Raw genomic sequence first — 15175 nt, 5'->3', positions numbered from 1 at the left:
CAGGGCCGTGTTATCTCCCCGTACAGAGGAGGACATATCAGGGCCGTGTTATCTCCCCGTACAGAGGAGGACATATCAGGGCCGTGTTATCTCCCCGTACAGAGGAGGACATATCAGGGCCGTGTTATCTCCCCGTACAGAGGAGGACATATCAGGGCCGTGTTATCTCCCCGTACAGAGGAGGACATATCAGGGCCGTGTTATCTCCCCGTACAGAGGAGGACATATCAGGGCCGTGTTATCTCCCCGTACAGAGGAGGACATATCAGGGCCGTGTTATCTCCCCGTACAGAGGAGGACATATCAGGGCCGTGTTATCTCCCCGTACAGAGGAGGACATATCAGGGCCGTGTTATCTCCCCGTACAGAGGAGGACATATCAGGGCCGTGTTATCTCCCCGTACAGAGGAGGACATATCAGGGCCGTGTTATCTCCCCGTACAGAGGAGGACATATCAGGGCCGTGTTATCTCCCCGTACAGAGGAGGACATATCAGGGCCGTGTTATCTCCCCGTACAGAGGAGGACATATCAGGGCCGTGTTATCTCCCCGTACAGAGGAGGACATATCAGGCAATAGACTTGGATCTCGGCCATGGAGAAGAGGCAGAATCTCACAACCACATAAATGCTTACAAACATGTGTATACGTAACAAGTAGGTACACAAAGATCACACCTGTGTGAAGTGAGGGGCGCTCTCATCATTATACATCATCTCATGAACAACTGACTCTATGTGATTGGTTAGCCGATTTGCTCGTCTACATATGACGTAAATTCCACATGCCCATCTCCATTTGTTTCCAAATGATCATTTAGCTGACTCCCTCAAGTACCCCTGGGGGTCCCCGGACCCTTTCTGATTGAGGACACTATACAGAGACTGAGGGCAAGGTGTCTAGTCTAAGGGGAATTTCACTTTAAAACATTTTCACTGGAACATTTTCACTGTTCCAGTGTGTTATTTTTTTGTTCCTAAGTTTTTGTTGCTTGATTCATTAATTGGAGATTTGATATACATTTGATCAGATACGCCCTGAACCCCCCCCCCCCCCCCCCCCATCCTATAGAGCGTCGCAGTCCCGCCCCCTTACACGACGACGCTAGAACCAGAAGTGAATTTCTCGTTCATTTTCCTCATAGACTTTTCAAAAAGTATTTATTTCAAGACGATTACGCCGCGGACAAAGCCAACTCGAGTTGTGACTCATCATGACAATAAACACAATGTTTTTCCCTGATCAAATAATTTGTAAGACGAAAAACAAAACAAAAAGTGTGTTTTTCTTCTTACAAATTACCAGGGACTGGGGTCGTAAATTAGCCTTGGCTACAAACTCGTATACAATGCAACGGTTTCATGTTTTTACAACTTGATACATTGTTTTTTTGTAATGTCCCTGTTAAATAAACGTGTATATATATATATATATATATATATATAAAAGAGAGTGAGTGGGTGGTGCATTGGCGAAGTTCTAGGACCTCCTCACCACTGCAGAGTTAAGGGGTTTGGATCCATCACGGTGCATCCATCTTTGCCGAGCGTCTCTATACGAACACAATTGGCCATGTTCGGGGGTGGGAAGCCAGGCAGGGAGAGCCATATTGGTCATTGTATGTAATTGTACAGGCTGGGGTGGCACCTGTCAGGAGGGGAGTGTTGGGTGGGCTGAGTGGGGTGGAGGTGCCGTGTCTTCCCCGTGGGGGCGGTGAGCCAGTCGGGTATACAACAGCAGTGACAATGACAACACAGACGTGTGTGTGTGTGTGTGTGTGTGTGTGTGTGTGTGTGTGTGTGTGTGTGTGTGTGTGTGTGTGTGTGTGTGTGTGTGTGTGTGTGTGTGTGTGTGTGTGTGTGTGTGTGTGTGTGTGTGTGTGTGTGTGTGTGTGTGTGTGTGTGTGTGTGTGTGTGTGTGTGTGTGTGTGTGTGTGTGTGTGTGTGTGTGTGTGTGTGGAGGAATTAATTGGCATGACAAACAAAACTGTGGAGACAAGTGGGCAACTACAACAACAACAAAAAAAAAAGGTCCATGCATGAAATAACTAATCAAGCAATTTATAAACCGTCTGGGGTGCACACAAAAGTCTGAGTAGATGTGAAAATGACCCCAGAAGTGTTTTAAAAGTGTGCTTCAAGACAATAAGGAAGTGCTTAGTGTAGTGGATTTCTCGTGGTTACGAGTTGTGCGACTACTTTGTTCTTTTGATCTCATTAGCGTGGTCAGCACCTCCACAACACTGTCTGCTCCTTTAGAGCTCACTTTGTAACTAAAAATCACACCCGTGTGAACTGAGTGGTGCAACTACACATTTATTGTTATAGTTACTGTACATTATAACCAGGAAAGCATCTGTGTCATAAGTACTCTGTGATGTCAGTGACGTCACATACTAACCATAGCAACCATGCTCGTTTTTTTGGTACGAACAAACACGGGTACACGGGTACAAAGCCAGTTGTTGGAGTGGTTTGCACCACTCAAAAATCACACCCGTGTGAACTGAGTGGTGCAAATCCCCCCCCCCCCCCTCTCTCTCTCTCTCTCTCATTAGCAGGCAACAGTGCAGCACTATCTCTCTCTCTGTTTCTGGCACAACAGCGCCACTTTTGGTACTCATTGGTACTGGTGCTCATAGTCACACACACACACACACACGGTTGACACGGACATTGCTGTTCCTTGGAGTGGTTGCACCACTCAAAAAACATTGCATGGATGCACCTGGGACGACGTATCCTCAGTGATGTATCCCATGGTCATCGGGGTTTCGGGTCTGGCAACATCATACCATACTCGGGTGACCCAGCCAATGTGATCAAGTCCTGACTTACGTCCCAGTAGCTACCCTCGAAGCGAAATAATAATCAAAATAAATCCAAACCTAGTGCCAATGCGTAGCCCTAGGGGACCTGATTACAACGGCGGGGCAGTAAACCTTTGGCCTTTAGCCTAGACTTTGGAACAACCGATAGAGCCATCTAATGCCTTTTGTAAAAAAAAGGTCCTGATGAACTTATTTGCCCACCTCTGCAATACAGGAACATGAAAAGGTCAGAGATATATATAGCCAGGAGCCAGACCCATCTGTAGTAATCAATGCAATATTGATTCTAAAGTCAATAGAGGTAAGGTAGGTGAAGTTTATTTATAAATCGCCTTTCAGAACAACTGTTACAAGGTGCTGTACAGAGAATAAAATCATAATCGGAAACAAGGAAAGTGTGCTCCCCGGAGCACGGATCCCCGCCATTCTGTGTTGCCAATGCCTACCCATTGACCCACAACATTTGGATTAGCCAATTGGAATGGAATCTTACTACTGTAAATACAGCTTGATCACATGACTCCAGAGATAACATGTACTGGTTTGTGTGAATTTTGGGCAACTTTTCTAGGAGTAGTAGAAAAATGTGTGTTTTGAAGAAAACATGAAACTTGGCACAAATGTGACCAGATTTGACTGAGAGCCTGTCATCGCGCAAATTCCAGCTTCCAGAGGAGATTTTTATTTTATTTTTACAAAATGAGTTAATACCACAGGCAGACTCTTCACATACTAGAGCATGTCTGAAATAAGTGTCAGAATTGTGCTGAAATCGTAAATGTAAATATGAAATAAATGCTTAAACATGTAGCTAGGTGTAATGTTGGAGACCACAGAAGTGAACCTTTCAAGCCTGTTTTCTCAACTCGCTGTTTTCCGCAAGACATTACTCTATAAGCCATATCTCCAAAACTGGTGGGTCAAACTGAACAAGCAATATGTCAATTTGAAGCTATGCTATCCCTGCTTTCATTTGACATGATATAAAAAACAATAGGGGAGTTTCAATCAAGGTTTCAATTGTACGACTTACGGTACGGTTAAATAATTAAGTGGACTGTTTTTCCCTACAACACAGAAGGTGGGAATTTCAGAAACTAGTTATTAGCAGCCTTTTAAAACCCATTCTGGGCGGGAACCCCTTTTGGTGTTTTAACTAAGCATTATGTTATACTTTAGCTATTGAAAAATAGCAGATCTACAAGCTCATAGCGCGCCACCGAGTGGCGCGCTACGAGCTTGTAGGTCTGCTATTTTTGAAAAAAATCGTAAAAACGAGGCACAAATCTTTGAATAGAGCGAACGCTTTTTTTATTTTCTTTTTTTACGTCGGACCTAAATGGGTTTTGTAAAAGGGTAGTTCCAGAGAGAGGGGTCTATGCTTGTGACCCTTTTAGCCTAGCTGTCGGGACAGTAAAACATACGTGGTCTGAACCTGAAGACCTGAGTGGTCTCGGATTGTGCTGATATAGCAGAATATTTCAGCAAAGTAATGTGGGGGCAGCCTGTGTAGTGCTTTATATGTGATTAAAATCAATTCCGAAATCAATGGGTTATACCAGGGGTTCTCAGCCCGTGGGTCGCGACCCCTCGGGGGGGTCGCCAAATTATTTTAGGGGGTCCCCAAATTACTTAAAAAAAAAAGAATTTTTGTATTTTTATTTTCACGACTTTTCAAAAATAGCAGATCTACAAGCTCATAGCGCGCCACTCGGTGGCGCGCTATGAGCTCTGCTATTTTTCAATAGCTAAATTATAACAATGCTTAAAACACCAAAAGGGGTTCCCGCCCAAAATGGTTTAAGGTTATTGTAGCAGTCAATTTATATTGGGGGTCGGGAGGGGGCGGGGCGGGGGTCCCGAGACCTTGCCAAAGCATTTCCGGGGGTCCCCGGCCAAAAACGTTGAGAACCCCTGGGTTATACTAATGTAACCCAGCAATCGGTAATGTGTGACTCGATAGGATTCATGCAACGATCAGTGTGCCATCTTCTGTTTCCTTCTATTGACAGTTTAAACCTCTGACGCTTAACCCATTTTGACCTGAGATCAGATTCTAAAAATGTCTTCTACATCCTGACAGTTTTCTGAAAAAGCTATGTTTCTATGTCAGTCGTTCTTCGATTTTTCAAAAATAGCAGACCTACAAGCTCATAGCGCGCCACTCGGTGGCGCGCTATGAGCTTGTAGATCTGCTATTTTTCAATAGCTAAAGCATAACATAATAACACCAAAAGGGGTTAACAGTGATCCAGAGTGAATCGTTCTGGTATGCATTCCTATGCATAAAGAATACATGACATGAACTCTATATTCCGTTTTGATTGCTTATTTTCATGATATGAATTCCTCTAGTTTTTAGGGTTGACTTAATTCAGAGTATTGTTCTGCACTACCTATTTTATTCTTGAATGAATATCTATGCTGTCTTTTAACTAGGAGAAACGTAATGTCGTTTTGCTTGCAGTTGAAAAAACAAATGACAAATAAAGCAATCTTTAAATGCAAGCCTTTCCTTAAATCCCCTCAATCAGCGGTTTCTACCCTTTTATGAAAATCTCTAAAATGTTTGCGGTCTACCCATCCGATCACGTAACACGGCTGCCATTCAACTGCCATGTTAACACATTGAGAGCCCACGCAAAACTGCCCAAAATCACTTTCACCTAGAAAATCCATTCACATTTTTTATAATTCAGCTGACTGTGGAGACACATGCTGGAACTTTTTACTTTGAACTTTTACTTTTGAACTTATGTTTTATAGTTTCTGAGTTATTTAATTTAAAGTAAACGCCAAATGCATTCTCAATGGCGAAAACACAAACTTTGGCACCACGTGTTTAAAAAAAAAAAAAAAGTGTTTTGATTTTTCTGATTTTTTTTAATAAAAAATAAATAAAAATAAAAATAAAATAAATATATATATATATATATATTTTTTTTCAAAGACGTCCACAGACGTCTTGGGCTATGCACGTGCGGTAATACCCAGGACGTCCACAGATGTTTTGGTCACAAAATGTGTTAAGTGGTCAGATTGGGTGGTCTGCGCATACAGTATTCTAATGATCAATCCATTGTGTTCCGTTTTCAACTGTTTGCTCAAATTCATTTATCGTTTCTTCTCCTTGAATAAGGCCTCACTCGCACCTATACAACAATGTTGCATGCAAGATCTAAGTGTCATGGCCGCCCAATGCATTTCCAATGGAAGTCACATGGCTTGACACAACATTTTGTTTGATGGCTGTGTTGTGCCCCCCTCCCCCGCATCAAACAAAAATGTTGTGTCAAACCATGTGACCTCCATTGGAAATGCATTGGGGCGGCCATGACACTTACCACTTGTTTACATCTGCCATGCAACATTGTTGTACGCTAGATGTATAGGTGTGAGTGAGGCCTTAAAGTGCCTCGTGGGAAAAGCTGCCCCTAAAGCTGCCCTCATCTCCCGCGTGTCTGTCCACCCACACAGCTCTCCGAGGAGGAGAAGATCCAGCGCTACAGCATCCTGTCGGAGCTCTATGACCTGATCGGCTTCCGCCGCAAGTCGGCGTTCTTCAAGCGCGTGGCGGCCATGCAGTGCGTGGCCCCCACCATCCCCGAGCCGGGCTGGAGGGCCTGCTACAAGCTGCTTCTGGAGACGCTGCCGGGATACTGCCTCTCCCTGGACCCCAAGGACTTCAGCAAAGGTACACCACCACCACCACCACCTGCTTGACCAGGGATAACATTGGTGTTTTGTTTTTAAGTGGTGCAAACCACTATGTGTGTGGGTAGCTGGCTGGCTGCCTGGGTGCGTCTGAGCACACAAACAGCATGGTTGTTTTTCACCACCTGTGTGCAACCTAACACACACACAAATACACACGCACATATTAACTGTATATATGGTGATTTCAGGTGTGCCAGTACAGTACAGTACAGTACAGTACAGTACAGTACAGTACAGTACAGTACAGTACAGTACAGTACAGTACAGTACAGTACAGTAGAGGGTACAGTAAAGGGACCCCCACACGGTAACTCTGTCATTTCTCAACCGTTTTGGACGCGGGGCGGCTCGCCGGAATCGGGCCGGCACCCTGGGTGCGTTCCTGGGGGTCTGGAACTGGATTTTAATATTTTTACAACACCGTTTTGCAACAAAGCATAAAATGGGGCTAAACAATTCATATTTTCAAGTTGGATTTGTTGATATATTAATACTTTCAGCGCCATTGCCGAAAACCTTTGTCAATTGAAGCCTAATTTTGATACTAACACTTAACGCCATTGACGAAACCCTTCGGCAATTGCGCTTTTATAGAGCGTTCGATTGCTCGAGCCAAACTGCTACTTACGTTAGCCGGTTAGCTAGCTGTGTTGTTAGCACAGCACTGGATCGCCCATCTTAGATCGTCGTCGCCATAATAATCCATTCCATCCATTTCTTTCAATCGCCTATATCTCCTATTCCTTGTCCCAGATGGCATTTTGGTCAAAACAGCGTTTCTTTGACGGCACAGAGCTGACGATCTGGAGCTCTGCAGAGCTCCGGTCTGGATTCACAATGTAAACAAGGCCGGCCCAGCTCCGTGTAAATTCCTAATTTAGGACTACTGCAAGTGGAGCGGAAATGGCGGCTTTTCAAAATAAGAGCTCAAATTTAAAAAATGCTGTCGTGAATTAGATCCTATTTTTTTCAATAAATGATAGCGCTGAAAGGGTTAAAAGAAAAAACAGAACTGATTATCCGATGATTCGTAAAAGTAATCTATAGGAAAAAAATCCATAGTTACATCCATCCCTACCAACGCCGTGTAAAAAGCCCCCTATGCATTCAGGCCAACGCTACCTTGCTGTTAAAGTTAAAAACTGAGTCCTCCTGAGCCAGGCTTTTTTTGCCCTCCGTGGCAAGGTCTCCATGATAAGCCTCTCTGTTCTATATGGACTCTCGACTCTTCACTCCGGCCCACTTCATGGCGAGTGATTCAGAACAAATTACAACTGTCCCGCTGAATACAAAGCCTGAGGGTCATCTGTGTTCACCACGGGGGTCCTTGTTTAACCCATTTTGGGCGGGAACCCCTTTTGGTGGTTTAAGCATTATGTTGTACTTTAGCTATTGAAAAATAGCAGATCTACAAGCTCATAGCGCGGCACCGAGTGCCGCGCTACGAGCTTGTAGGTCTGCTATTTTTTGAAAAATCGTGAAAATGTGGCGCAAATGTTTGAATATATTCTTTCAGAGCGACCGTTTTTCAACATATTTTCAGATGGGGGTCGGCGACCAATTGCATGTATTTTTGGGGGTCCTTGACATGAAAATGTTTGAGCACCACTGACATAGAAACATGGAGTTTATCAGAAAACTGTCAGGATTTAGAAGACATTTGTAGAATCTTTTCTCAGGTCTAAATGGTTTAAAGGAAGCCATGGGGTGGATTGTTCAGAGCTACACTGTGCAGCTTCCTGCCCACTTATACCCAATACCGACCGCTGAATGGAAGACAAGCCGGAGTTCATTGGAGGTTTACAGCTCCATATACCAGTGGTTCTCAAAGTGGGTCCCGACGAGACATCTGTTGATGTAGCATAAACATCTTTTTAACGTTTTAACAGTACTTCGGCTATTTGAAAACGGGCAATATACAAGCTCACAATGTGATCTGTGACACGTTGTGAGCTTATACTGTAGATCTGCTATAAAAAAAGTTCGCTCTGAAAGAATATATATTCAAAGATTTGTGCCGCATTTTTACGATTTTTCAAAAATATCAGACCTACAAGCTCGTAGCGCGCCACTCGGTGGCGCACTATGAGCTTGTAGATCTGCTATTGTTCAATAGCTAAAGTATAACATAATGCTTAGTTAAAACACCAAAAGGGGTTCCCGCCCAGAATGGGTTAACAACACAAATCTTGTATGGTGGGTCCCTCGCACAAAACATTTTCAGGGCGGGGTAATGGAAAGGGAACGGACCACACACTATTCAGGACAGACTGATTTACTTCAATAATGACATGTCTTTATTTCATTTAGTGCCACACAAAAACGTGCGTTTTTGCCGTTTTGCAAATGTGCTTCATCAGATTAATTTCAGGTTCATGAAATTAACCTGACCAAGCTCATTTGCAAAACGCGTTGTACTCTTTTGAACTGATGAAACAAAGACGTGTCGTTGAAGTAAGTCATCCTGAAAAGTGTCTGTGAGTTGGTCCTCCTGGATGTGAATGAGGAGGTTTGCATTTTGTTCATGCCACAACTAGCACCTCCCACACTGGATGTGCTCTCTAATGGAAAGTATTCAACCCCTTCAGTTGACCCATTTAGGCCTGACCTCGAAATTAAAAAAAAATCTTCTAAATCCTCCAGTTTTCTGAAATAAATATTTTCACGATTTTTCAAAAAATAGCAGACCTACAAACTCGTAGCGCGCCACTCGGTGGCGCGCTATGAGCTTGTAGATCTGCTATTTTTAAATAGCTAAATTATAACATAATGTTTAAAACACCAAAAGGGGTTCCCGCCCTAAATGGGGTAACCCATTTAGACCTAAGGACGATTCTACAAATGTCTCTATCATGACAGTTTTCTGAAACCCTATGTTTCTATGTCAGTGGTGTTCAACCCTTTTCATGTCCAAGGACCCCCAGAATTATCTGTATTTGGCTGAGGACCCCCATCATGGAAATATGTAGTTCCAGAGACCCCGCCGGAAGCAAAGATTTGAGTTAAAAACGTTCGCTCTGAAAGAATATAGTATACATTCCAGATTTGAGTCACATTTTCACAATTCTTTCAACAAGGGGATCAGGGGTACAGTAATCAAATGGACAACAAGGGGATCAGGGGTACAGTAGACACGTCTACAGTAGGTAGACATTTCTACCCGTGTTTTTCTTGTGTAGTTCCTCCTCTTTTATTCTTTCTAGTCAGAAGATCTTGCCACATGGGCACTTGCCACAGTAGGGGCGTGGTTTGGGGACATATATAGGCAGGCAGTCATGTAGGTAGGAAGGTGCGAGACCATTGAGAGCTTTATAAACAAGTAATAGAATTTTCAAATCGATCCTAAAAACAAACCGGAAGGCAATGCAGTGAAGCTAAAACTGGAGAAATATATTCTCTCATCTTAGTTTTAGTTAAAACTCTGGCTTCCGCATTTTGGACAAGTTGTAATCTGTCAGTTGTTTTCCTAGGCAGTCCAGAAACAAGAATTCATACATTATGAATAATAACCAGCAGCTTCCGTATCTATGTGTGTTTAACCCATTTAGACCTGAAAAATGGCTTCTAAATCCTAATAGTTTTCTGAATGTCAGTGGTGCTCAACCTTTTTCATGTCGAGGACCCCCAGAATTGTCTGAATTTGGCTGCGGACCCCCATCTGAAAATATGTTGTTCCAGGGACCCCCCCCCCCAGAAGCAAAGATTTGAGTTAAAAACGTTTGCTCTGAAAGAATATATTTAAAGATTTGCGCCACATTTTAACGATTTTTCTAAAATAGCAGACCTACAAGCTCGTAGCGCGCCACTCGGTGGCGCGCTATGAGCTTGTAGATACTGCTATTTTTCAATAGCAGATCTAGGTCCGCGGCAATGTTCCCTTTAATTTGTTTTCGGTCTGAGTAAACACTCAAACCTTCTGAGCAGCAACTGCTGAGCAAACATACATCACCTTGACACCAACTAGCCAAACATTAGATAATGCGAAGTGAGCGCCCCACACTTCACACAGGTGTGATTTTTGTCTCCACCAGGCCGAAGGCATGGGGAGAGAGTATGTTTTGCACTCCGTCCGTGTGTCCGTCCGTCCGTCCTTCCGTCCGTCCGTTACCAGCTAATCTCCGGCACCGTTAACCCGGTCGATGCCAAACTTTGCACACACACTCCCTGGATGCCAACAATGAACCTCTGCCCCACATTTTCCATTTTCCAGAGCGCCACCATGAGGCAGATTTTCACCGATCTGCGTGAAACGTTGCATGCACACTCCCTAGAGGCCAAGGACAAACCTTTGACCTGCATTTTCCGCATCTGCCACCAGGAGGCCGACTTTTGTAAAACACATTTTTTGATATTACTCCTCCAGATTCTGTCCAAAAATCCACAAATCGTTACACAGTATCTCTATGGTCATGTGCTCAAGTCGGATCTGTCCGATATTTCATATTCCATCCTAATTGGCTACAATTGGCTTTCACAGTTTGCAAGATTGCCCCGTTTTGAACAAAAGCCTCAAATCATGAACGCAGCATGCAATTTACGTGAAATCTTTCACACATTTTCTTACTAGGCTGATTAATATATCCCACCCTTTTCACATTGGCCTGTTATAGCGCCACCAACAGGTTGATTTTTGCAAAACACATTTTTGGAACGATGCTATGAGTGATCTGGCTCTGCATTTCCTCAACAAAATGAAGAAAATTGTTGCAAAAAACAAATAAACAAAAAAACATGTTTATATTACTCCTAAACATTTTGCCAAACATCTCACACAGTCCTATCCTCCTGGTGGAGACCTGTGCCCAGAAGGGCACTTTTTCTAGTTTTGTTTTTTGTTGCCAAATGGATTTTGGGAGTGAATCAATGAATAGTTACATAAGGCCACGCAATACAAGTTACAATCTTTTTTTTGTTAATATCAAGGTGGTAGGCTAGCAATTTTAGGAGCCTTTTCAGGCTGTGACCCCCCCAAAGTAATCATATTTGAACTGGGGACCCCCCACCCAGACAAGCAACGGAATGGTTCCATAGATAAATTGTGAAATAGCAGATGTACAGTACAAGGTCGTTGTGAACTTGTAGATTGGCTATTTGCACAATTGTTGCCTCCGTCTTATATAATAATAGGGCTGTCAATCGATTAAAATATTTAATTGCGATTAATCGCAAATTAATCGCATATTTTTTATCCGTTCTAAATATACCTTAAATCAGTGGTTGTCAAAATGTTTCATATCAAGGTCCATTATTTATTCTGCATTTGAGCCATGGACCACCATTTGATGACATTTAGCCTTCCAGACCCAAACTAAAGAACTGTATTGATGTTGGTACCATTAGGAGAGATAACAGGCCAATGTTGATCAAAATAACATGTTTTCTACATTCTCAAATTGTATAGACTTCTTGTAAATAACTTAAGTAATGCAGATGTTTTTAATTATTCAACTCTTGAGAGTGTGAAATTGAACCAAATGGACCCACTGGTTTAATTTTACACTCTCAAGAGTTAAAGATCTATAAGGGTTAATTTGGTTACCAACTCTCCATCATTTAGCTGGGGACCACCTGGAACCCCCTCAAGGACCACTGGTGGGCCCCAGACCACAGGTTCAGAACCACTGCTTTAGTGCTTCTCAAGTTTTAAATAATCTTATCAACATGGGAGAATGATTGGTTTATTGCAAATGCCATGGAAGAGGGCAAAAATGCTCAAAGCATAAACTCAACACACGCACACGCGTGTGTCTCGTCTGGCTCTCCGCCTGCCTCTCTGTGTGTGTGTGTGTGTGTGTGTGTGTGTGTGCGCACTCCCAGACGAGAGCCCTCCGCCTGCCTCTCTCTGTGTGTGTGTGTGTGTGTGTGTGTGTGTGTGTGTGTGTGTGTGTGTGTGTGTGTGTGTGTGTGTGTGTGTGTGTGTGTGTGTGTGTGTGTGTGTGTGTGTGTGTGTGTGTGTGTGTGTGTGTGTGTGTGTGTGTGTGTGTGTGTGTGTGTGTGTGTGTGTGTGTGTGTGTGTGTGTGTGTGTGTGTGTGTGTGTGTGTGTGTGTGTGCGTGCGTGTGTGTGTGCGCACTCCCAGATGAGAGCCCTCCGCCTGCCTCTCTCCTGCAAGCACGCACACACACACAGTCAGGCTGTCAACATTAGCTTTAGCAGGCATTAGCATGGTCTGTGCAGCATCAAGCGTTCAAAAGTAACTGCTATGTTTGTCAACTGAAACTTTTCAGTTCAGGCTGCGTGAACAGAGCTCGAGCGCTCGGTTTCTGCCCCCTCAATGTCGTAACTCTTCTATTAGTTGGCTCTGGGACTGGGTCAAACCACCGCGATCATGGGAAATGGCTGGGAATGTGCGTGGCAGTGGAAATGCCCAATGCGAACTGTATAAAGTAAACGTACAAACCAACTATTGGCGAAGAACAATATTGATGTAACTAAGAGATTTGATGAGTTGGCTATATTTGATATACAGAGATTTAGAAGGAATAAGCAAAATCTGTAAAATCTGTAAAAAAATGGTAGAGAATAGGACTCTGGCATTTTTCTTGTTCTCATTAATAATGCCAGAGAAATACGCCTGCCTTGCCAGACGCAAGGCTTTGTTATAGGCGACTGTTGACTTTTTAAGAATCTCTAGGCGGTTAGCAAGTTAGTTTTTTCTCCAAACTCGCTCAGCTCTACGTCATTCTCGCGTCAGTGAACGTGTATGCTCATGACATGCTTCAGTGAACGTGCATGATGAGAAGACCATCAGACCATCAACTGTAGTCGCCCTGCTAGACACGTGGTACACTTCTCTCACTGCAGCACACGTCCGACTTTGTAATATGGTGGTGTATTTAACCCATTTTGGACTGATGGCGATTAAAAAAAGAAGCCTTCTAAATCCTAATAGTTTTCTGAAAAACCCATGTTTCTATGTCAGTTGTGCTTAACCTTTTTCATGTCAAGGACCCCCAGAATTATCTCTATTGGGCCCCCCATCTCAAAATATGTTGTTCCAGGGATCCCCCAGAAGCAAATATTTTTAGTTAAAAACGTTCGCTCTGAAATAAATATTCAAAGATTTGCACCACATTTTCACGACGATTTTTCAAAAATAGCAGACCTACAAGCTCGTAGCGCGCCACTCGGTGGCGCGCTATGAGCTTGTAGATCTGCTATTTTTCAACAGCTAAAGTATAACCTAATGCCTCACACACCAAAAGGGGTTCCCGCCCCAAAATGGGTTAAGCTGTGAAATGCACTTGCTCACTTTCTCACTCCGCAGTCCGCACCATGCTGCCACTCCACTGCTCAGATTGCAACCGTTGCTGCTCCAATTATCGCTGCTGCTGCTGCTCACCATTCCTGCATTTCATCACCCCTCTCCTTCACCCCAGTCATCCACACCCTGTCGGCTCTGATGCTATACGTTTCCTCTGGGGGGGGAAGTTTACCATCGTGTTTTATGCTTGGCAGGGAGTGACACATTCAGAGCCTCGAACACCAAACTCAATTCTGTATAATACTACTCAACGAAAGCTAATTTATGCTTCCGTCGTAAGACATTGAAAATAGCTGATATAAGTTACAAGTTCATCACAACTTTTGTCGGATATGCTAATGCATTGGATATCCAAAGCGTTGTGAGCTTCTGAATCTACAGTATATCTGCAATTTTCAGTGCACACACACGTGTGTCATTTGGGCTTCAGTCTTGACTATTTCACGTTTACTGACCGAATTATCCCATATGGGTTCATTTTCAAATTCATTTTTGCAGCACAACCAAAGTGCAACAAACAATTCTAGAGGGCTGAACAGCTTTTTGGATGCCTCAGACAGACATGCGTCATACTTTACCACTCTTTTTTTTGTTTTTCTAGCCAAGCAGTTCACATTAGCCTTTTAACTGGAACGGTCATCTCACAAGACCTGAACTATATACAAGTACACCCACCACTAACACCACCACCACCACCACCACGGCTTGGGTGCCTGCCATGAGTCCTTGCAGGGCTGATGATGGGTGGAAAACCTTGGTGTGGTGATTGTGAGTGTTTTGGCAGAAGGTGTCGGGAGGGAGTTTATTGAGCGATAAGAACTGGCGAAGAGAAAGCTCAAGTGAGAAAGAAAATAGGACTCAATGGTGCATTTCTGCAATAACGCTGCCACGGCTTAAGATATGGAAGGGCAAATGGGGTTTTAAGGAGCTCAGGTACCCCCCCCTCGCCCCCCCTCCCCTTATTCCCTCCAGAAATCACAGGCAAGAAAGGGCTCTTGCCGGCTGTCTCCTTATCTCTCATGTGTCCCCGCACGTAGACCCACAAAACGTGATTATCCCACAGCTCCTTTTCTTTTAACACGGTTCCACAATGCCAGGGAGTTTTCTCGTCCTGTGATATTTACATGCTAATGATAACAGAGAGGCCGACGATAATGGAACGAGGCATCTCATCTCCCTACAAAAGGGACCTGCGAAATTCGCCCATTTTCCTCGGAGTTGGCCGGAGGAACGGTGGCTTTTGTGTCAGGGTTTGTGTGTGTGTGTGTGTGTGTGACAGGGGGGCGATTGCTTGGCGGTGCAACCGCTGTCATTATCTTAACTAACCCATTTTGACCTGAGAACGGATTCTAAAAATGTCTTCT

At 43.8% G+C, this 15175-nt stretch overlaps 1 protein-coding gene across 1 annotated transcript in view; it reads left to right on the top strand.

Annotated features, from left to right (window-relative positions):
* Window positions 1-15175, top strand: part of trappc9 (trafficking protein particle complex subunit 9) — a 493006-nt gene that overhangs the window by 33188 nt on the left and 444643 nt on the right. Inside the window, 1 exon segment of the mRNA XM_079521861.1 lies at window positions 6309-6525. Coding sequence (XP_079377987.1) covers window positions 6309-6525 — 217 coding nt within the window.

The sequence above is a fragment of the Electrona antarctica genome (genome assembly GCF_951216825.1).
Source record: "Electrona antarctica genome assembly, chromosome: 15".
NCBI lineage: Eukaryota > Metazoa > Chordata > Actinopteri > Myctophiformes > Myctophidae > Electrona > Electrona antarctica.
Note: the sequence above shows the minus strand (reverse complement) of the source record. Positions and strands in the feature narration are given on the sequence as shown.